At 40.7% G+C, this 22,004-nt stretch overlaps 1 protein-coding gene across 1 annotated transcript in view; it reads right to left on the reverse strand.

Moving 5' to 3' along the window:
* PRRC2C (proline-rich coiled-coil 2C) overlaps positions 1-22,004 on the reverse strand; it is a 53,292-nt gene that overhangs the window by 14,845 nt on the left and 16,443 nt on the right. The window contains exons 14-23 of the mRNA XM_010087349.1: positions 20,782-20,995; positions 17,627-19,981; positions 16,222-16,430; positions 15,462-15,616; positions 14,657-14,999; positions 14,107-14,192; positions 12,933-13,121; positions 9,992-10,243; positions 4,973-5,062; positions 3,126-3,227 (exon numbers count right to left, since the gene is read on the reverse strand). Coding sequence (XP_010085651.1) covers positions 3,126-3,227; positions 4,973-5,062; positions 9,992-10,243; positions 12,933-13,121; positions 14,107-14,192; positions 14,657-14,999; positions 15,462-15,616; positions 16,222-16,430; positions 17,627-19,981; positions 20,782-20,995 — 3,995 coding nt within the window. The remainder of the gene's footprint in view (positions 1-3,125; positions 3,228-4,972; positions 5,063-9,991; positions 10,244-12,932; positions 13,122-14,106; positions 14,193-14,656; positions 15,000-15,461; positions 15,617-16,221; positions 16,431-17,626; positions 19,982-20,781; positions 20,996-22,004) is intronic.

Raw genomic sequence — 22,004 nt, forward strand, 5'->3', positions numbered from 1 at the left:
GCACTCTCTGTAAGTCTTATTTTCAACCTACTCTGTTTTACATGAGTTAGGCACAGTCTGGACAGACCAAACATAACTTAGGTTATTTGCCTAGACGCTTCAGAAGTGATAAAAAAGCAAAGCAATATCAAAAGAAGTGGGCAATAGGTGATCAACACACACCCATCTGGAAAACGGAGTTGTGTATTCCTTAAGAGAGTAAAGAGGGAAGAGGGAAATTTGTTACACATTAAATCGCTTGGAGGTAAGTCACCTATTTTCATTTTTGAGACCATCTTCCCCAGCAATCATTCTCAGTTTCCCGTCCACAACATTTTCCTCCAAATTGGTTCTGATTCTTGCAGATGGGGCAAACTTCAAAATTTAGTATTAATCTGCTGGAGATTTTGCTTAAGGTGGAGTACAGGTAAGACTACAGGCTTCTTTCTGAACACCACAGGCTCTGGTAAGACAGGGTAACGGTCTTGTACTGCATTAGTATTAAGAGAAAGTGAAGATGTACCTGTAAATGTCTGAATAGAGAAGGTGGAGAAGCTTCTACTCTGTTCAAGGAGTTTGATGATGTCCTGGAAAAACTATTGATAGCAAAAGCTAGAGTCTACATACTGCATTTTGTCTTCCATTTTCCAATTTGCCATAAAGTGCACATAACAGTCCTAAGTTTTCTAACAGCTTTCCTTTTAGAGAGCTCCTTAATGATCTCTAACTTCTTAAGACAAAAAAAAAGATGCAAAAGAGATTGGTACTCTAGGAGCACTTACACAGCACCACCTACAGATCAGACAAGAAGGAGTAAGTCTCTAAATTAAGAGAGGCCAGGAAGAGTGCAGTACTGTCACTGCTTAGTTATGGAAAAGGAGAGCACAAGTTGGAGATCATAGTTGCTTGAGGCTTCTCTTCACTGTTGACTCACTGGGGCTTTCACAATGCAATAATGGTCCAGTACGTATTAACAAAAAACCGGAGACAAATACCAATGCACGTGTCTTTAAGTATGCCAAAGCTTCAGTGATCAGAAAGTCGAAATGTGTCAGATTCTGGACCAGATGCCTACATAGGAATTTTAGATGGAACCTCAGAACATGGAAGAGGACCAGGCAGCTCAGTTCAAGATTGCTTTGGACTTTCTTTCGCTCAGCTCCTTACCTCCCAATAGCCCTATCAGCTAAGTTCTTAAGAGGATGTCTGCCTTAGAAAAGGTGCCTTTAGCAAAAATACTCTGAGGAAATAAGAGATGACAACAAGCCTTCCCACATGAGCACCTTAGACTTACACCTTGGCAGAATGATGCCAAGTAGTGGGAGCAATTGTAGCTGAGTTCCCCTGTTGAGTCTCCTCAGAGACAGCTTTCTGTCATGGGGGATGGAGGAAAGAGGAGGTGCAGTGATTAATGCTTTACAGTGGCAGAGCCTGGAGATTTTGTTCTTTTAAGAGAATGAAGGAAATGCTTTCCTCTCTGCTCCTTCAAAAGTATCTTTTAAAAGAAGCAAGGATTATACTGAAGAGGGTGACATAAAGACCAGCTCTGCTCTGTCCAGACCAGAAGGCCTGTTGTGAGAGTCTCAGTGCATGCCTCAAAACAAGCTTGTCGCCTTCAGCATTTGCAAAAAGGAGGTAGAGCTTCAGTGTCTGGAATAGAGAAACTGGAGACAAAGCTGCTTCCAAATGCCCCTCCATTCAGATTTTGGCCAGAGTGGTCTTCAAGGTAGCCTCAAAACACAGATCTTCAACATATGTTTTTTGGACACATCCAAGATCTATCATCCACTGAAAAAGCAATCAAATCACCGACATCAGAACAGCAGAAAACGAAACTGCAGGATGAATGACACAAACACTGCAGCTTGCTTTGTATCCGAGCGGTGTCACATTCTTTGCAGCATCATGCTATAGTAACATTCCTACCTGTATTATTTGTGAATCAGATATCCAGCTGCTACACAGTTAGAGACTGCTGTTTTAGAAAAATGCCTTCAGGCGCCAGAAAGTCAGATTATGGTAACTTATTACACAAAACCAGATTTTTGTTAAATTACCTGTCCCTCCTCCAGCCCTCTCCCCATTTTTGCTGGTCTATTGTTTTCAAGTGATGTTACATTTTTTTCAGGAAATAACGTGTTAACAAAAGAAAAGCAAAGATTTGACAAAAGATCATTAATAACTATCATCTGTAGAGAACACGAGCAAGCAGCTGTCAAACCATGCCAGCGAGACGCCAAGTCTCACTGGGATTGACAAGCAAGTTTCTCCAAACTGTTAGTTCTGCATCCAATCCCTAGTTTCATTTCTTCTTTTAAAAACTTAAAGAAACTAAGTTCACACATCACTCTTCCTTAACACCAGAAGCAGCAACAATATTTCTACTGGTTCAGTCACCTGCAGTCACAATCATGAAGCAGATCTAGGACACCAAATACAAAAAAGGACCAAAAACTTCTAAAGATAAAGTAGCAAAGCTAGAGCCCAACTCTATGTTAGTGACTTACACAATGCACACAGTCCAAGTTCCAACAAAACAGGAAAACACCATTCAAAATACTCTACACACCTGTTCTACACTGGCGAGCAGAAAACAACAGAACATTTATAACACAACAAAACACATTCTGACTAGCTGATCAAACTGCCCTTCATAGACACCAACACAACACCTACATTTCACTATTTAGAACTTTAGCCATCCAACTCAAAACCACATTATCACTGCACCAAAAATCTTACAGCTAAGAAGAAATGATGCTCAGCTTACCAAGCAACTCCTTACAGCCTTTTATACCAAACCAGGCAACTTACTTGAAGCTAAACTCTCAAAAAACCTCAGTCAGATTCTGATGGTTTGTCATGAACACTATGGTACAATGCTAAAATGCTAGGATCTTATTTTTCAGGGCAGTGGGAGCCAAGATTGGTTGAGATGCCAAGTGTTAATGCAAAACGGGGTTAGAAATTTATAATTTAAAATGCATCCTTTGATAGAGTCTTGTGTTTCAGCCATCCATTTATATGCAAAAGCAGTTCAGCAGAGGAAACAAAGGAAGGCTCTAAAAAAGGTTCACCAGCAAGTTCTCCATTAACTTTTTCCCCTGCATGCAAGAAAACGACCCTTAGAGGGATGTGGTACATACCTTGAGGGTGAGGTCGACGGTAGCGGGAGAAACTGGAGTTAGGCTGGAGCTCTGTTGTAGAGTCTCCCTCCTAGGGAGGGGAAGGGTGTGGGGCAGGGGCACCTGAAAGGCAGGCAACACACATCACATTCTAACTACGTCTACTACAAACGCCCCAGAAAAACAAAGCTCAAGCTTTATTAAGTGAGCTACAATTTCTTCAAGGCTTGAGCATTTGGCAGGGAGATTTTGCTAAAATAAGGTGAAAATTTGGTAGGTGGGAAAAGGCCATTCAGCAGGTGCTGACATGCTTCTCATCCCTCTTTAAGAGGCTGAAGACTAAAGTTCTGAAGTGTCCATGTTTTCCACATAAACAAATAGCAATTTTCTGCTTTGGAGTTTACTTTAAAGTACCATTTCAGTTCACTGATATGCAAAAGTTCTTCCCAAGCCAAGTTTGGCCCCTTTTGTACTACTATAGTATACGGGGCTTCGTGACCTTGAGTTCTGAGATGCAGTTTCTGAAAAAGGAAGCTATAAGTTCCAAAGTCACAGGACCATGAAACAGACCAAAACAGATTTGCCATCCAATAACTGACTTCAGTTATCTTCTCTTTCAAAAGATGAAAGATGTGAAACTAAAGGAAATAAACTTGACATAATGCTATTGCTATCTTCACCTAAGGAAACACTGATGGATTTCCTGGAAGTTCTGAACGAAATGTATCAGAAATACTGCAGTGGTCAATCTATTAATTCTGACCATTTCTTTCTCCATTCAGAGCACAGCTAATGGACTTCCACCAGATGATGAGGTAAGGCTAATCCAAAAGACACAGATATGGAAGCTTTGAAGCAGGTGATAGCACAGATTCTTTGTGGCCAGGAGCCCACATTTCCCGTGTTGTAAATCCAACTCCAACATGCCACAAGAAAGCATACGCTAATATCGTTAACATAAAAGAATTCAGTGTTCCACACTAGCCACCAAAGACACAAACCACAACACCACCAGAAAATCCAACAGAATTACGAGTAAGTTCAACCAGTATTGCTTCAAAACTGTATTAAAGGATGCTGCAGTAAGCAGAAAAGCATTTCTTAGATGGAATTCACAAGACATCTTCATAAAAACCTGAGATCCTACTGTATGATTCTTTCCTCCAGCAATCAGCAACTGACTCAGCTCTGAGCTAATTTTATTTCTGCTACTCAAACAACAAAAATCACAAGATACAAGTTCCCAACCCGACAGCCCAGCACATTCAAGACAAACTGTACTTTCCTAAAAGTCACAACCTAGCTGGTCCTCTCAATTGCTACACCACACTCACACAGCCAGGATCATCGGCTTTATGAGGATTGCAAACATCTCATCCCCGTAGTACCTGAACAACTGAAAGCCTACTGTCTGCATTCAGAAAACATTGACCTGCTCCCTTTATATGCCGCTGCTGTCATTTCAGGCTACAGTTCAAAATTATTTTGTAAAAGCTTTGCTTCAAACTTACCTACAGAGTTTCGCTACTGGTACCAGATTCAAGTCCCAGCTGCTGCTGAGAGCACGCTCTCCCCCTTATACCTATTCCTTGCTTTTTTAGCATTGTCCCTAGAAACATCTTCTCCACTTCCTGTGCTCTTTAGCTCATCGTGGTTGTTCAAAAGACAAGAAAATACCTGAAGAATTCTAGAACAGATGCTAATCAAACCAACTATCCTTCAGAGTAAGATCATTAGACAACGCACAGCTGGTTAACGTGAAAGAAGCCCTAGCGACTTGTTTACTGAAGATACTGATTTGTGCTTTAAAGAAGTGTGAAAGTATTTTCTTGTCTTCAAGGTCAAGATGATCACTGCAATAGACTTACGTTCGTCACCAAAGTCTCCTCCATTTTTGTACTGCTAGTAGCCACTGTGTTAGGATGAGAAGAAGGTGTAGTGTAGTCTGTTACTGACTCCTGTGAAGAAAAATAATTCCATTAAAGTATCTCCCTTATCTAAATTAGATTTTAAGTTTCTTGGACAGATGTCAGCCTTTCTACAGGAGGAGTTAATCAGGCAACAGAAGATTAGAATTTCACACCAGCTTTTTCTTAGAAGACATGCCCAGCAATCCTTGCTGCCGAATTGCTACTGAGGTCAGAAGAATTCTTGGGAGATTACAGTTTGCCTCATGACCTCACAACATACATCTGGAGGCAAGTCAAAATACAGTCTGCAAAGCAAGAACATACAGTGATGTACTGCCTGGGCACTAAACGTATCGACTTTGGTGGTGTAATCAGTTCACATTTGTCACCCAAGATGCTTTAGCCACCTGTGGGTGCTTTTAGCCTATTTAAAAAGTAAAATACATCACCTGACAGCTTTCTGTAGCTTTAAATAAATGCACAAATTTATTGGGTAAACCTATGACAAGTAAGGCACTCCAGATTAATAAAGAACATATAGGGATGGTTGCAATTTGCAAAACAATTTTCTTTCCTTTAAGTTATGTCTCTGAAAGTCACAAGACTCAACTTCTCTGGACGATCCAATCTACCTCCCGATTTCTGCACTGGGCCGTGATTTCAAGGAAGAAAAGGGCTGAAGTTTCTAGTCTACCCAGAGGCTTTCCTTGAAGCTTGTCACAGCGAGGGGACCTTAATGTGCTCAGTGAACAAGGACTTTCATGGACCTCGCTGGAGCTGGTGACTATTGCAGTTATAGGCATAAACTGCCTGATGAAAGCGTCTCATTGATAATGCTGCCAGCTCTCTAGAGAATGACCTACAACCAACAAAAAAAGCACTGGTACTTCTCTCAAGCCATGGTGAGCACTGGTTTTTTTAGTTCCTGTCGCGGGATATCTACTTAGCGTATTCTGGACAGGCAAACAGGTGTTATCAGAACCTGACCCACACACTTCGTTAGACAAATGCTGTGACCCTGAATTAGCCAAGATCCGCTCTCTGGCAAACACTGCAAACTCCCAAGATTTACAGGTCTGAAGGCCATAAAAAGCCCTCTATCATTTTATAGCACTGAAGGACAAATTAGCAGTTGAACTGTCGATGAGTGCCTGGACTTGCCAACACATAACGATTTTGAAGGCACAAACCACATAATGCCTGTTTAATTGCATCCAACCCATATAAAGATAAGCTATTAAAAAAGTGCACACTCAATTTACTCTTCAAGCCTATGGCAATGTCTCCTAAAAGAGCCATTAAAGCATCAAGATACTAACTGGCAAAGAACAAAGAATCTTCCATAAAAGGATGAGATCATTTTGCTAAAAGGCTAGGACAACAAGCTACACCATAATGGGGTAAGAGAGGACACAATGTGCACATTGACTGACTTTTGTATTTACAAAGGAAACGGATCAATTTTCTCCATGTAGCTGTTCCCTTTACTTGTTAACTGGTAAAATATGAGGCATACAATGTTTCCCACAATCCAAACTACCAAACTGCAAGTTGCACATTTATATTTAATTCCAACAGACAACCTTAATTTGGGTAGAACAAGGCAAGCACACAAGGTTGTTTTAATTACAAGGTCCCTCTAATGAAGTAAATTAACTGGCTTCCTGTTTTTTTAAGATGCTTTACTGCATAAGAAAGAGGAAGCTTTTAATATAACATTATCAAAATCCCTTCAAGGTTTGGATGCAAATTTTGCCAGGGTCTCAGCACTAAAATTCCTTACAAAAGAAACTAGATGAAGACTATTGCTAGCTGTCTCAAAGCACAAAAATGCTTTTTCTATAGAATTAACAAAAAACCACTGTATCAATTCTGGTGCCATTAGAAGTATACGTACATTGCTGAACCATCCTACAGGGATGCGTTACAGGCTGAACATACAGATAGGACAATGCTTTAGCCCTAAAAGCACCACTCCGTAGGTTAACCACCATCCTTCACTTACTGGTACATTAAGTATCTGTTAGATATGGCTAATCACCGGAAGCTTTTGTAATTAAATTTAAGTGATTCTCCTGTACAACCGTTTTACTGAAGAAACCAAGTGATTACTTTATTATAAACTATTAACAGCAATAACAGCAAGAGCAAAAAGCTGCACATGCTTTTTGGAGGTATCTACAAGTTATTTATACCTCATGAAAAAGAACAGGAAAACTTTTTCTAACTACCTACCCTGCCCAAAAAGAAGAGATCACAAAACCTGAAGTGACTTTACAAACGAAAGGCCAAGGCAGACCTCAGAGCTGACCTTGCTATAAAGGATCAGGGTACCATATGGGATTAACTAGCTATTTGATTTGTTCCTGATTTATGTAAATCACTCAAACCTGAGAACTTGTGAGATAGTCAGAATTTATTCTCAAGTACAGCCTATGTCCTTCTTGACATCATCACTGTAAGACACAGTTGTTACCAACTACCTGTGCAAACATTTCATTGCCATGTCCACAACTGGGTATTGATCACTCCTGTAATTTGAATGCTTCAAAACTTTAGCCATGGGGCTAAAGCAAGGGGTAAGATGTTTTACCCAATTCAGACTCACATGTCAGATTGCCTTTACTCCAAAAAAACCTGGAAAACCCAAAAGAAACAGCTGCAATTGCTTCGGAGCATCATGCTTATGTTCTAAACATCTCACCAGTCTGAGCTGTTTTATAATTATATGGTTTCTAAGGTAAAGCAGTCTTGCATGATAAAATGCACATGGTCTTAAGCTTTTTTGTTTTGGGAGGACGAGGTACCCTTACAAAGCTTCCGCTTCTGAAGGACAGCTTGCTTGACTTTTGCAGACATTTACATCCCTAAATACACTAAAAAAAAAAAGTGCCTTCCTGGAAGCTGAGCAGTAGTCTCTGAGAAGGATGTTAAAGAGTGTCATTTAGGTTTGCTAAAAATTCCAACACCTGACATTCAACAACAGATTAAAGATGTCATCACTTCCTCCCTCACTAATGAGCAATGGAAAGAGTACAAAGACAAAAGAAAGCAGCTGCAACATAAATCAGAATAGGAACTCCAGGGCTGGGGCAGTATTTGAAGCCATTTTAAAAACCACTTTAAGAACAGCAAGACTGGTTTATTCCCGCAAAATCTAGGTGAGGCTTATCTTCTCCAATAAACCTGCAGGTTATTGGTTCAATTTTCAGAGAATAAAACATAAAATACAACCAGCCTTTCCCAGAAAACTTACTGACACCCTGGGAACTACACATGACAAAGGAACTCAAAAGCAAACCTGGAACTGTTGAGACAGAAATAATTAGGCCTATTACTAAATGTTTCTATTAGCAACCTCTCAGAATAATGAGGAGATTATTGAGAATTTTCATATCTAGCACAAACTGGAAAGTTTCCTTTCACTCTGGTCTTCCCTCCAGAAAAGAGACACTTGGCACTTCAATACTGTGGTAGTTAAAAGAACCTTGGCAGCCCACATTTAATTAAGGCCAGAAAGGCACAAAATCCTGACTTCCCTTTTGAAGATCTCATACTTCACAAATAATTGTAGAGAGGAAATTATGCTGATTTTAGTAGAGCTACTCTATATCAAGTTAGCCTGAAATAATCAAAGATGTTTCTTATTCTGTATGTGGCTTAGAAGAAGCATCTCGTCTTTTCTGAAGCTCCGGTCACCGGAGCTTGAAAAACAGTGAGAAAGCATATGACACACATACAAACAGCATTCTTACCAAATACTTGAGCAAGCTGGTATTTATAGCTCTACACTTCTGATTCTGCATACAAGGAGGGCACTTTATCCATTTCTGGTATAAACATAAACCATTCACATCTACTTAGAAGATGGAAACTGCCAGGAAGGATGAGAAATCCCAGAACTGAATTTTCTTATGGATTTACCATTCAACTCAAAATTTTATCAAGTTTGCAGCTACCACGTCGGACACAAATATCCTACTTAACACTTGCTCTGTAAAAACAGACTTCACTGAGATAGTATCTTGTGCTTGAATAACACCTTGGCAAAAATTGTCTTGTTTTTTTTCAACTGTGGGTGACAAAGATAAATTGTGAGTGACCTGCATTTCAGATTCTTCAACTATTAATGTACCTTTTGCAGAGGATTTGTCTTCCTAAATGGCATCAGACAATTTCTGCTTAAGACTAGGAAAAGGAAGATTGAGACAGCACGTAATAAGCTTGAGTCTAAACTCACAAAACTGCTTTAGAACCATACAAGAAGCATTTTTCCTTTACCAAAGCCACGGCTAAGAACCAAGCTGTAGAACAATGAATCCTGACAGCAAGTCACCACCTCACTGCTGAGCAGTTATAGAGAAGTCAGGAGAGCTCCACACAGACAACTATGATGTGTCCTCAACATCCTGAAGGACTTCTGCAAGGGATACCTTCACAATATCCAAGCCAACAGAAGCTGACATACAGACTCTTTACGAAAACTGAACGAGCCTTATCCAATGCTTCAGCATAATTGTAGTTCAGAGATTTCTTGTTTTCCTAGAACAGCACTTAACTCACAGCTTCAGGACATTCATGTACTCAACCAACAATCACACACACTACTTCCCTCCTGTTCTCTGCTGAAAGTCAAGCACTCATCTTGTATATATCATATATATCCCAGTTTACAGAATCTGTCTATTCCAGGCTCCAGTGTCACTCTCCACAGCAAGGCTCAGGAAAGAGTTTTCACATTCATAAGGCAGAAAAAAAAAAAAAAGGTTAAAACCTTCCAAGCTGCTTTCTGTACAGGGGTCTGTACCACTTCTGGAGAAGTGTTTAATTCAAGCAGTACTGATAATGTTTCACATTTGCTATTCAGTGGGCTCTGCTGTCCAGGTAACTACCACCAGCAGGCAACCAAGTGTCAATTACATCATTGCAATCATATTTTACACACAGTGCTCAGTAATTTGTCAATATTTTCCTTACCTTTGTGTTTGTTCCAAACTCTGGAGCAGACACAGATATCATGGTTCCTATTTCCGTGCTCAGTTCACTTGCTGCTTTGGTTTCCTTTGCAGTGACAGGTTCCGGACTTCTGACAGAGGTGGGAGATGGCTTCTCCTGTCCCTCAGGCTCGCCCTGCTGGGCATCCTTCACCTTCCTGTTCTTTAAAGAACGCTCTTTCCCAATAGGACCAGGCTTATACTCTTTGTTCTCTACTGGACTCAAGTCTGGAAGCTAAGTTAGTGTTAATTTGTCAGTTATGTCTTCCCTCCCATGTTCTATCCCACAAGAATATTACAACATGCTTAAAATAATTTTGTTTAAATCTAACAAAGCTTTCCTGAAGGGTATTTGAGACTAAGTTAGCGGTACATACATGAAATGCATTCATTTTGAACATTAGGAATCTAAACCATTGTTCTCAAGCAATAAATGTTTTGTGTGAAGTGGTAGCGTTCAACTAAAATAAGATCTAGTTAAAACCTACAAAAGAAAGCCAGTTTGACTCTCCTTACAAAAAAGCACAGAAGCCACAAGACTTTGTATAACTACAGGTTATTTTCATTTTTAGAAAATCAGGATTTCAGAGTGCCTCAGGAAACTGAAGACTCTACTTTAATCTGAAGATATGAGGTATGGATGTTGGCAGCATTTTTCCCTAGGAACTGAGCACTAAGGGGATATCCAGAAAAAATAAACACACCTACACACAAGTGTTGCAGACACCATGGCTGGAATAACTGCTGCAATTCAGTCGTCCACTTTTGTGCATCTGAATTAAAGTAGAATGAAGGGCCTCAGGGAACTAGAATGCTCTGCTGTTTAAACAGCCATACCCTTTCTGGCTGAGACTACTCAGCCCATTTCACTACAGAGCAGCACAAAAATCCCTTAAAGGCAGTTCTTAAAATCCTATTGCTTAAGCTTTGATAGCGGAAAGACAGAAGCTGCTGGTATTGTCTCAATACACACCAGCTGTTTCAGGATTAGATGAAGACTCTTTACAATACAATGCCTTTGGTCTTTTGGGAGGTTGGAGTTTCCTAAAGGTGTTTGGTACCCTCAGGAGGCCAGCAGAGACTAGCTTTCAGAGGGAAGGAAGAGAACACCAGTAGAAGCAGATGCCCAGGATTGACAACACAGCAATTGGGAACATCAGACCCACTTCACCCCAAATGTTTTTTTGCTTCAACAGTTTAGAGGCAGAAATTCCTCCAGACACTTAAAGGTCACGCTTGGAAAGGTAAATTGCTTCAAGTATGGTCCTCTTACATGGTCCATATTCGTTCAGCGATACTAACCTCCAATCCTCAACGTAAGTTTGTATTTAGGCTTCATAGCAAACAATACCACCATGGGGGTGGCAGGTGTATAGGAATTGCTTGTTTGGGTTTTTGTCATCAAGACAATTAAAGGATTACAACCTTCTCCTTCAGAAGAGTGCACAAAAATGTTAATCTCCAATCACTTTACCATTTAGTCACACATTTGTCTTTCAACAATGTCTACAGGAGTCTTGATAGCTGTAACTAAGTAGAAAAAAGGAACTTTCTACACAGTGTAAAGTAGACTCTCTAGATATTTAACTTTGGAATTCAGTATCTTTAAGTGATTTCATGGGGGCAGTTTTAGGTGTGCTCCTAGTATATCCGAGATATGGGTTTTGAACATGCTGGGTTACTACAATTCACCAGCAATATCAACTACAAATTTCTCTGCTGTATGGGTCTTACATTTTGCAATGAAAACCATGAACTGCAGCATACCTACCGAATGCCTCAAGCAGCAGAATTTAAATTCATTCTACATGTCACTGCACTTTCAGATTTCAGCTTTTTTTGGAAAAAAAAACCCAAACACAACCAAACAAAGAAACACCCAGTCTTCTAGATAGACAAAAGGGCTTTAATTACATCAGGACCACTGCCAAATCTCAGACACCAAGAGGGACTGAAACAGCTGTCTCTATAAGTCACCAGTCAAGTTTATCTGCTATAACCATCTCTTCCTGGGAGTAAGAAGCTGGTGCTGAGTGCTAGCGATGCACAGATAAGTATGCACTGGAGTGCAAACAACAGGAAAGTATGTTTCATTAATGTAAAAGATCACTAAATATAATCTAAATGACAGGAGGAGAAACTATTACTCCTTATAAGTGGTAACAAAGGAAATACAAGCTTATGATGATTGAATGAAGTCCCTAAATCTCTGGAGGGCAAGTGATACGCATTTTTTTTTAAATGGAGGTAAATTTAACCACCTATCCAGTCTTCCTAGATCAGTTGCAAAAAGTTAATTATGCAGACATCTGCAGTTTGAATTTGAGACTTCACATCAGTGGCTCTAACATTCCTCCCTTTCCTCAAAACACTTATTTTCCTGCAACTTGATGTACTACTCATCTTGGTAATGTGGCTACAAAACTAAGTAGGGCACCATCCATCATTCAGAGCGGGGGAAGGCAGGCACGGTGGCCAGAAAAACTACTGCAACTGGAGATACAGCCAGGGCAGAAAAAGAAAGCCTGCTTCAGAACAGCTCTCCAAGCCTGAGCAAAGTAAGCTCAAGAGAAAACCAAAAACCTCAAGCTAGAAAACGAAACCAAAACGCTCCACTACATTCATAGTCTCCCAACAAAGCTATCAGAAATCCATAACCCCATCCCTGCTCTAGCCACATCCCCTGCTCCAAACACAGAACTAAAAATGTTTGTTGGGCCAGGATGCAGTTTACTTACACTCGCTTCTTGAACCGAAGTCCCTATCTTCTCTCCAAGAACCAGCTTGTTGATGGTTTTAGGAAATCCAAAAGGAGTATGCAATTTTCGTAGTCCTAACTGCATGACTATTCTGTTCCATTACTTGTAACCTCTTTTTGGCTGAACTTAAGTTTATAAGTTTGTATTGAAGATATGACCTTTTACCTTTTGTGCTTTGATGGGTCCAGCCCGAGGCTGTTTCTGTCTTTGCTCTTTCGGTTCTGGTAGCTTGTCAGTGGACTTCTCAGAAAGTACAGGGCCAACTTCATTGTCACTGCCACTGGAAGCCGGGGCTCCAAACTGAATAGTTTCTATACCGAGATCAACGCCACCTTCTTGCCCAGGCTTTGTCCCCTAGTTAAAAGGTAAACGCATTCCAAAAGATTCCTAAATCAGTATCTAGATCAACCATGCCAGGGCTTCAGAAAAGAGCACAAAAGATGCTCAGCTGAAAACCACTAAAAGGGTATTTTTGGCTTCTGCCAGCAGAACTATTATTTATGACTGCAACAGATTTGCAAGAGTAAACAACATACAAATGTACATTTCCTCCTCTTCAAGTTCCTACTGTTTATACAAGCTCAAGAGTAAAGGAAAAAAAAGGCAGTGAAGAAATCTGTAAACAAGATCAAGATGATGAACTGGTAGAGAAGGGGGATAGTGACAACTGCAATATCAAAATGTTCCAATTCAGGTTCACACCACTCTCCTGAAAGTTCAAAAATTAATGTTCAATTCGAGAAGAACAATAAGAAATTAAGAAAGATTTCCAGATGTCCTTATGCAGTTAAAATGGTATCCTAAGAGAGTTACATCACATTCTTACACTTTAAAACAATAAAGACCAAAAAAGCCCAAGAAAACAAAACCTCAGGGCTTTAAACAAAAAATTTAGGGCTATGGAAATTCCATGGGATAAGTACAGCTAATATAGTTAGAAAGCATCTACTGCTTTTTCTATCTCTGATTTAAGAAAGGACACAAAACACATTTAGTTCCTTGGAGACATCCTGTTTCTGTCTACATTACTGAACCATACACAAGTGTTCATACGGAAACCAGGCAATATTTTTTACTTAAAAAAATGTGCTGAGTAACAGCTATCAATAGAATCCGTGAATGGCCGAGTTTTTATTAAGCACAGCTTCTCCATGCTGCAATCATAAAAGTGCTAGCCCATATCCTATGTTTCTGTACCATCTCCTGACTTCATGGAATGCCACGCATACTAGTTTAAGTATGTGCGCACCCGAATAAATGGATAATCTGTACCCAATCCCAATGAGATATTATTTGGGCAAGCTTCATATACAGCTACTCTTCTTCCCTTCATTCTTACCTCTGGAGATGTCGCTGAACCAAAAGATGTCAAAGGCTTGTTCCAAGCACTGACTGAAGGTGGCTGAGGTGGGCTAATGGGTCCCACTGACAATTAAGAAAAGAGAGTTAAAAAAAAAATATTGATAAATGCATTCAACTAAAGTTATCAACTGACTGAGAATTAAATTATAGACATCTTGATGAAATATGCTTCGGTTAATAAATTGTTAACCTATTTAGCAGTTAACAATATGCTGCCTATTTAGCTGCCTTCAAGTGGGGCCGGCATCATGTTTGGAAGCATGACTAAGCCCAACAAAACAGACTCCTGAATGGAGTGACAGCTGCTCATTCCCAGTGAATGACGAATGTGACAGCAACATAAAATACTGAGTAACATCATACTGCAAAGACCTCCTTTCAGAGGTATCCATAGGTTACAATGCTGCACGTGGGAATGCTGCCCTCTATTTCCTGTGCAAAATACATCTGCAGGTAGAAATGAGACATCAAGAGTTCTCCAACTACAATGCTTGCCCCCCACCTCAAATCCAAAAGACAGCACTTACGTTTTTTGGAGATGTCATTCAGAACTGCTGTAGGAGGCACCTTGTTTTCCCATAACTCAGTTCCTAGACCATTGTGAGCCTGGGTGTTTTGCAGAACTTTGCCTGACACCGTGTACTCTGGGCTGGCTGTCCCTCCTGCAGCCTGGTTTTGCAGTGGAGCGGAAGCCTGCGGCTGACCTGGAGTCTGCGCTGTACACGGAGGCTGTGCCTGAGCTTGCACCTGAGCCTGTGCCTGCTGTGCAGCTGCAGCTGCTGCCTGCTGTTGCTGCTTTTTGGCAAATCTGGGTGGGAGCTTGGAATTCTGACCTCGGCCTTTTTCGCTTGATCCTTTTTTGGTCCACACCTGTAAGCGGAAGCCAATTTTATTCTTACAGCTGATAGTCTGTACAGACAACCAATTGTACATTGTGTAGCAGCAGAAAGCAAACTGATTAACTTGGTCTTAAAGAAGTTTATTTTTTTAGGGATATTTAACCACAGGAACAATTATTTATTTGTCATCCATTTTCCCCTTGAAATCAGCTGATATACAAGCAATAGTACAAATCTGAATTACAGTATGAAAAATGGTGTTTCCAGTTTGCCAGATCTATCTGCCTGACAGTGCCCAATCAGGAAGTACAGACTTCTAAAATGACTAAGTGCAAATTGATTTCATTTACTAATTCTCAACAACTTCACATTAATACATCTAGTTGTATTTGTAAGGTGAAAATACAGCATATTATGGAAGGAAAACTGCACACTTCACAACCTTCCCAGTACTGCAGGAAGCTCTTTCCCACTATAAATACTGGTCTTGTACCTGCACTGTTTGCTCTTCCTTCTTTCTGCGTTCTTCGTCTTGCAAGCGTTTTTGTTGCTTCTTAGACACCACTTCTGTGAAACCATCATCATTCAAGTTAGATTGGGAGTCTTCAACTACTGTCACTTCAGGGTGATCATCAATGATCACAACACCTATAAAAAAAGGAAAGGTATGGACGCTGCTGTTTTAACAGCTTCAGATGCAGCGCACCAAGACAAAATCTGCTTTGGAGGGGAAGCAATTTCCCCACAGACACAGATGGTGGCCCTGATTAAAGGTAAGCTTCTGCTTGCCAAGTGCTTTGCTGCTGAGTTTGAAGACAAGGAGTTAATTTTTAATAAGTGAAAAATTGAAAGTTCCTCTACTTGACTCTCCAGGAAATAAAAATGAAAACATAATAATGAACAGTCTTCCCGAATATTAGCTATACGCTTATCAGTGATATCCACTGCCTTTGCCTATGAAGGTTAAGCAAATCATTGGCGTGTGATGAAAAATAGTCTGAATGACAGTTAAGATTATGTGACAGAACAAAATTGTTCTTATCTATACATAAAAACACATAAAGAGATTTGCCACCTTTTAGAGGCACACACATTGCTTGATAATTAGATATGACAAAGGTAGCAATACTCAAATACATAATTTTTTTTTTTAAAATCACCTTTCTTCTTTTGCAACTTTCCAAACATCTATCTTTATATGCAGCAAATCTAGCAGGATTACAAATTCTTGTTAGCATATTATCAATACATACTGGCGTAATTATTAAGATCAAATTGAGACAAGGCATCTTGTTTTTCCTTAGGCTTCTTTGGACCAGCCTTAGGTTCTTCTCTCTTTTTGCCGCTTGCATCCTTGGTGCTCTTTTGTCCTGCAGCAGTAACACCTCCATCCTCCTGATGTACAGAGTTGCTGTTGGGGGGATCAACACCAGGCACAGTTGCTGTCTGCTCTTCAAATGGCCTATATGAGAAAATATTTGAGAAAATTAATCACCAGCCACAAAGAACACTCAGGAAGGAGTTAATATCTAATGCAGATCATACTATAACGCTACAAGTATCTACTGTGCAACTTCCAGGCTTTCTGTAGGCTCCAGACTTTTACTTTCAGCTCCCCAATGAGCAGAAGCTTTAACAGCAAAAGCTGGTTTGAGGACATATCAAATGCCCTGATGCCAAAATAAATTACACGAAAAAAACCAAACAATTTTAAGGTCAACTCTGGCTTGGTCTATGTAGTTAGAGACACCCAAAACCCAACAAGTATGCAGTTCAAAACTCCAGTAAAGCCTTCTGTGGTAAAAACAAAATAGAAACTTACAGTGCACAACATGAGCAAGTAAAAACAAGGTACAATATACTTGCTCCACAGGCTCACTTGCCAAAAGCTATGTGAAGCCATAAGGATCAGATTTGCAGTGTTCTGACTTTGCTGTCGAACCCGGAATACCTCACTTTTGCTTCAACATCACCTTTAAGTGACTGGCCAAAGAAACTCTCAATAGTTTTAACTTAGAGGTTAAAGCATTGATCACAAGTTTTTAAGACCACGCAAAGCCTCAACTTAGAATACAGCAACCTCCAAGCACAAGAGTCCTAAAGTACACAGTAGGCATTCAATGAAGAAATGTCTTGTCCTGCCTCCCACTTATCAGACTACTGTGCACTGTGGCTGTGAAACAGTGGGCAAACAGTAACATTAGATAATTATCAAGTTTCAATCAATTTTAGCATACAGGGAAATAAAACTTGGTCTCAATGGCAAGCATTTCTCAACATGCTCATCTATGTTAGGTGATTGATCTAAGAACACAAAAAGCCAAATGCAATGTGGCAATCTATGCCGAACTGCTCATATTAATATTTCAGCTTGCATCCAAATCTTGAGAAACAGCTCGACTCTAAGAAACAGCACTGCAGGTTTTTAATTAGGCCTTTTTAACACCTTGCATACATAAGAATACTCTGATCTTAGCTCCATGTTCCAAGTGTCTGTATACAAACAAAAAATAGAAAGTACGCCGTCACAGGTGCACGTTTGTCTTATTCTCTTTTCTAAAAGTTATTACAAATCTGAGACAACTACTGAGTTTGAACCACAAGAGGACAACACAAGACTAAGGCCATATATGCTTCCTACCAGAAGCTGGTTCTCACCCTCTTTTTCCACTTCTGGGTGGAGGACCACTTCGCCTTTCACTCCTAGGCCCCGAGAAGTTCCTCCCTGGTTTAGCTGGCCCATTGTTGCCACGTCGGTTTTGACGGTCTATTCCAGGCCGCTGACTAGAGAAACTTCTTTTTGCTATTTCCCTTTTTGGAGCTCCAGCGTTTTCTCCTGCCTTTGCAGCTACCTGTGCTGCTACATCTGCTGTTTTCTTCTCATCCCTCTCCCGCCTTTCATTGAAGTCACTGCTTTCTGAGGCTGTTTCCCACTCTTCATTTGCCTGGTCTGAAGAATTTTGGTTGGACAGGTCTGGTGTCTTACTTCCTGACACATCCAGAGCAGTGTTGGAGGGCTCATTAACGGTATTGTTAACTGTGACATTTGTTGATGAGTTTGTTACTGCCTCATTTATCTTTGACGCAGCCTCTCTCTCTTTTAGGCGCCTAAAGCGTGGTGGTTTATCTTGTCTTGGAGGACGAGCAGGCCTTTGTCTCCGTGGCCTCTCTCTATTTGGATCAAACTTTCTCTCAAACTTTGGAGGTCTTTTATCAAGTGGTATAGGACCATAATGTTCATTTCTTCTTGGAGGCTCCCCATCTTCTGGCTTAATGATCTCTGTTTGCCTCGGGTTCCACTGATTGTCTCTGTAGGCTGGTCTCCTTATTGTAGATGGACGTGGAGGACGCCCACCAGGATCCCGGCCACCACGTCTGTACATGCCCCCTCTGCCTCGTCTAGAAGGCTCTCCTTTGGGAAGAAATCCTGGTTTGGGTTTGTTCTCATCATCTCTTATATATGTTTTTTCTAAGGATCTGTTGTCTACTCTGATACTGTTTTCAGGTTTGAATGACAGGGGCTTTGGAGGCTTCTTGCCATCAGCTCGCTCTTCTCTTTTTGGGTGCTTGCCTTTGATTAGACTGTCTTTGTCTGAAAGCAGGGTGTCACTTGCGCTTTCGTGAACTTCACTGTCAGAATCTGTCTCTGAACCATGCTGTCGCCGCCGTTTTGGGATTACTTCGAAGTCAGAACTCTCGCTACGGGTTTCACTTTCTTCTCTTTGCCTAACAGGCCCTGAAGGCACATGGTCTGATCTAGGCTTAGGATCTCTGTAGTGTGGGTACTCTCTATTATGGCCTCTATTGCCCCGACCACGTCCCCCATAAGAACCCCTGTAGCTACGACCTCTAGAATAATACTCCCCACGACCTCTGCCTCTGTATCCCTGATCTGGGAACCAGTCTCTATCCCTAGCCTCTTTCCAGTATGTCCTAGGTGGTAAGCCAGGCTCTCTTTTTACTGGTCTGGTTTCTAAGCGTGGTTTCTCTACAACCTCCTTGCTAACAACCTTCTCAGTCTGCTTTTCTTCCTTCACTACAGTAGCTGGCTGCTGAACATGTGGCTGCTGCTGCTGTGCTGCGGGTTGAACAGGCAGCTGCTGTACTGCAGGGGGAAGCTGTGGAGCACCACTCTGGACAACTGCTAGCTGCTGCTGGACTGGAGGTGTGGGTGGCTGAACCGGAGCTTTAGCTGTGGTCTCTGTTTGACTGTTTTCCTGGCTTGCTGGTATAGGAGTAGCATCTTGGCTTATCTTCTTAGCCAGAGGAGTGCTGCTGGAGGTGGATGTCTCTGGCTCAGCCTGAGGCAGTGGCACTTGAGGTGCTTCCTTCTTGTCACTTTTTTCAGATTTGCTAGGTTTTTCACTAGCTGTCTTTTCTCCTTCTTTCTCCTTCCTCTGCTCACGCTCTTCTCTCTGTTCACGCATATCTCTCAGCACAGGTTTTTTAATAGGACCTGATCTTCTTACTGGTCTATCACCACCTTCGTCTCTCCTGCTGTAACCTGGCCTAGGACCCCATCTTGTTTCAGACTTAGGTTTGAAAGTTTTTTCAGTTTTTGGTCCTTCTGATGTTCTATTATTGATCAAAATTTCTTTTTTTGGCTTAATCTCAAGTCTCTCAATTATCTCCTTTGTCTCAACAGGCCTGTTATTTAATTTAGGGATATTTGTTGCTGTCTCATTCCTGTGTTCTTCTGATTTTAGAGAATGACTTGAACCATGGGAAATGCTTCTCTTTAGTGAAGAGTGACTTTCTCCCACAGGTACCAATTCTTCTGGAGAGCTACGCATAACTTTCTCATTCACGCCTTCAAAATTAACTACTGTGTTAGGCGTCTCAGTTTGGAGAGGACGTACATCTTCCAAAGGCCTGCTTGGGAACTTTTGTACCTCCACCTCTCCTGATTCTCTGAAAAAGTCTGTCTTTGGATGAGAGTCCAACTGGTTGTGTTCTACAGGATAAGCAGCAGCAGGGACAGCAACTCGTTCTTGCTCCAAGTGCGCCTCAGACCTAAGAAGCAAGCAATTAAGAATGTTAGGGTGGGGGAAAAAATTTTACTCAAATATTTAAGTAAATAAAATAATTTTCTATTTCTATGAAGGACTAGTGTCAGCTCAAGGAAATAACAGGTATTAATATTCATAGTGGCTGCTAGTTGTAGAGGTCAATTTTATTCTACCCTGATAAAGAATTCAGTGTCAAATGTACAAAGAGCTTTAGGGATCTGTTATTGTTAACGGCTATACATGCAATTTTCGATGGAGCCTCCAAGTTAGCAGGCTAATATCATAGGTATTACTCAGACAGCAGTACAGCAAAAAGAATTTTTGCGTACTTGAAGATACAGAGGAAGCCTTCCGACCATTCATCATACCATGGTCAAAAGCAACTGTCCTGCTTTCTGCCACTTGTACTTACCACACCACTTTTGAAATTAATATATATCAGACAGAAATTCTCTGATATGGGGAGGATGGAGAGCAGATGAAGAACAGGAAAACACTGCAGGAGTGTTCTACAAAACCGAAAATTGAAAATGTTATGGCAATCGCCATTCATCAATTAGGTTAAGGATCCTAAAGAAGGGGTAAATTGTCCTCCTACACCCCACTACAGAGCAGGCATGTCTTTTGTTTTATACAACTGCATCAAGTACGCTATCCCCCAGCCAGAACTCCTTTTGAAGTTTTGTGTGAAGAGCAGCTATAACTCAGATTAAACTGCATTTTGCAACAGAAGTTACACATCCGAGCATGTAAGTATGTATGCCTTAGAGAACTGAGACACAGGAGTACAGAACTCAGGCTTACCTCAAATTGTCAGACTCTTCTAACACTTTGGGAGGAGAACTAGATTGCTGAGGTTCTGCATGGGGGTACGGGTCTGACCCCCACATTATGCGGGGCTCTGACAAAGGAACAGCATGCTCTCTTGCTGAGCGAGCTAGATGATCAAATGAATCTGAATTAGTTGTTGATCCCTCTAGCTGGTCTCTTCTCATCAGTGGTTTGGGAGCCATAATTCCTGTGACAGATTTAAGTTCAACAATTGAGATCAGTTTAACATTAGCAAAGACACCTGCCTCAAGACAAACAAAGAATATCAGGAGGTACTGAAGAATGCTATTCTCTCTCCTCTAATCTCCTCTGTTCTGTACCTTCTGTTGTTGAAACCAGAAGTCTGTTCGCTGCCAGCTGACCTCAGGATGACTAAATCATATTCACCACTAGTACCCTACGCACCAACAAATGGAACAGCTGTCTGTTTCCACTATAATGGGACGAACCAGGTCTGTAGACCTGTAAACTTGTAGATGAAGGTTCTGATGTAAGATCTGAATGGCAAAAGGCAAGATGAGTGTACACACGAGTGTTTTTTGTACTCTATTAAGGACCCTGGGTCCTCTTCTTTGTTAACATTTAAAAGAAATTCTAGTTTTCACTGTCTTTGCTTAGCTTGCCATTTCCTCCATTCATTCCGCACACTCATTTGAATACTTATCCAGCTAAAGAGTAAGGAAATGGTTATCTCCACTATATTACGTGCCAGACTTGTATGATTTATGCACAATAGCTTTCCTAACTGCAAGTCAGATGGCCATTCCACAACTTAGAAAGGACTTTTTACTGTCAAGAATCTGAAAACACAAACTTAGTAAGACTCTAGAGGTACCAATGGACCATACAAAAATAACAAAGTTCCATGGCTTTTTTTAATAAGAATCAAGTGCTAAGATGTAATGAAACATAAATGGTAAATACAGGATTCTTCTCAGTTCAACCTAACCCATGCCAGCTTTGATATCTGTAACAAAGTAAGGCTTACGCTGACATTCTGAATACATCCTTAACTATCACTAACATGCCTGCAATACGGGGGAACGCTATGATTTTACTTTATAGTAAAATGCATTGACACACGACTGTAATTTTTCCAGTATTACTAAAATCTATTTTGTCTCAAACAATGAAATAATGTAGTTTTCTTTTTTAAAAACCCACCCATTCACTGTTATTATACATAGTGTGATTAG

The sequence above is a fragment of the Pterocles gutturalis genome, unplaced genomic scaffold (assembly GCF_000699245.1).
Source record: "Pterocles gutturalis isolate BGI_N339 unplaced genomic scaffold, ASM69924v1 scaffold7011, whole genome shotgun sequence".
NCBI lineage: Eukaryota > Metazoa > Chordata > Aves > Pterocliformes > Pteroclidae > Pterocles > Pterocles gutturalis.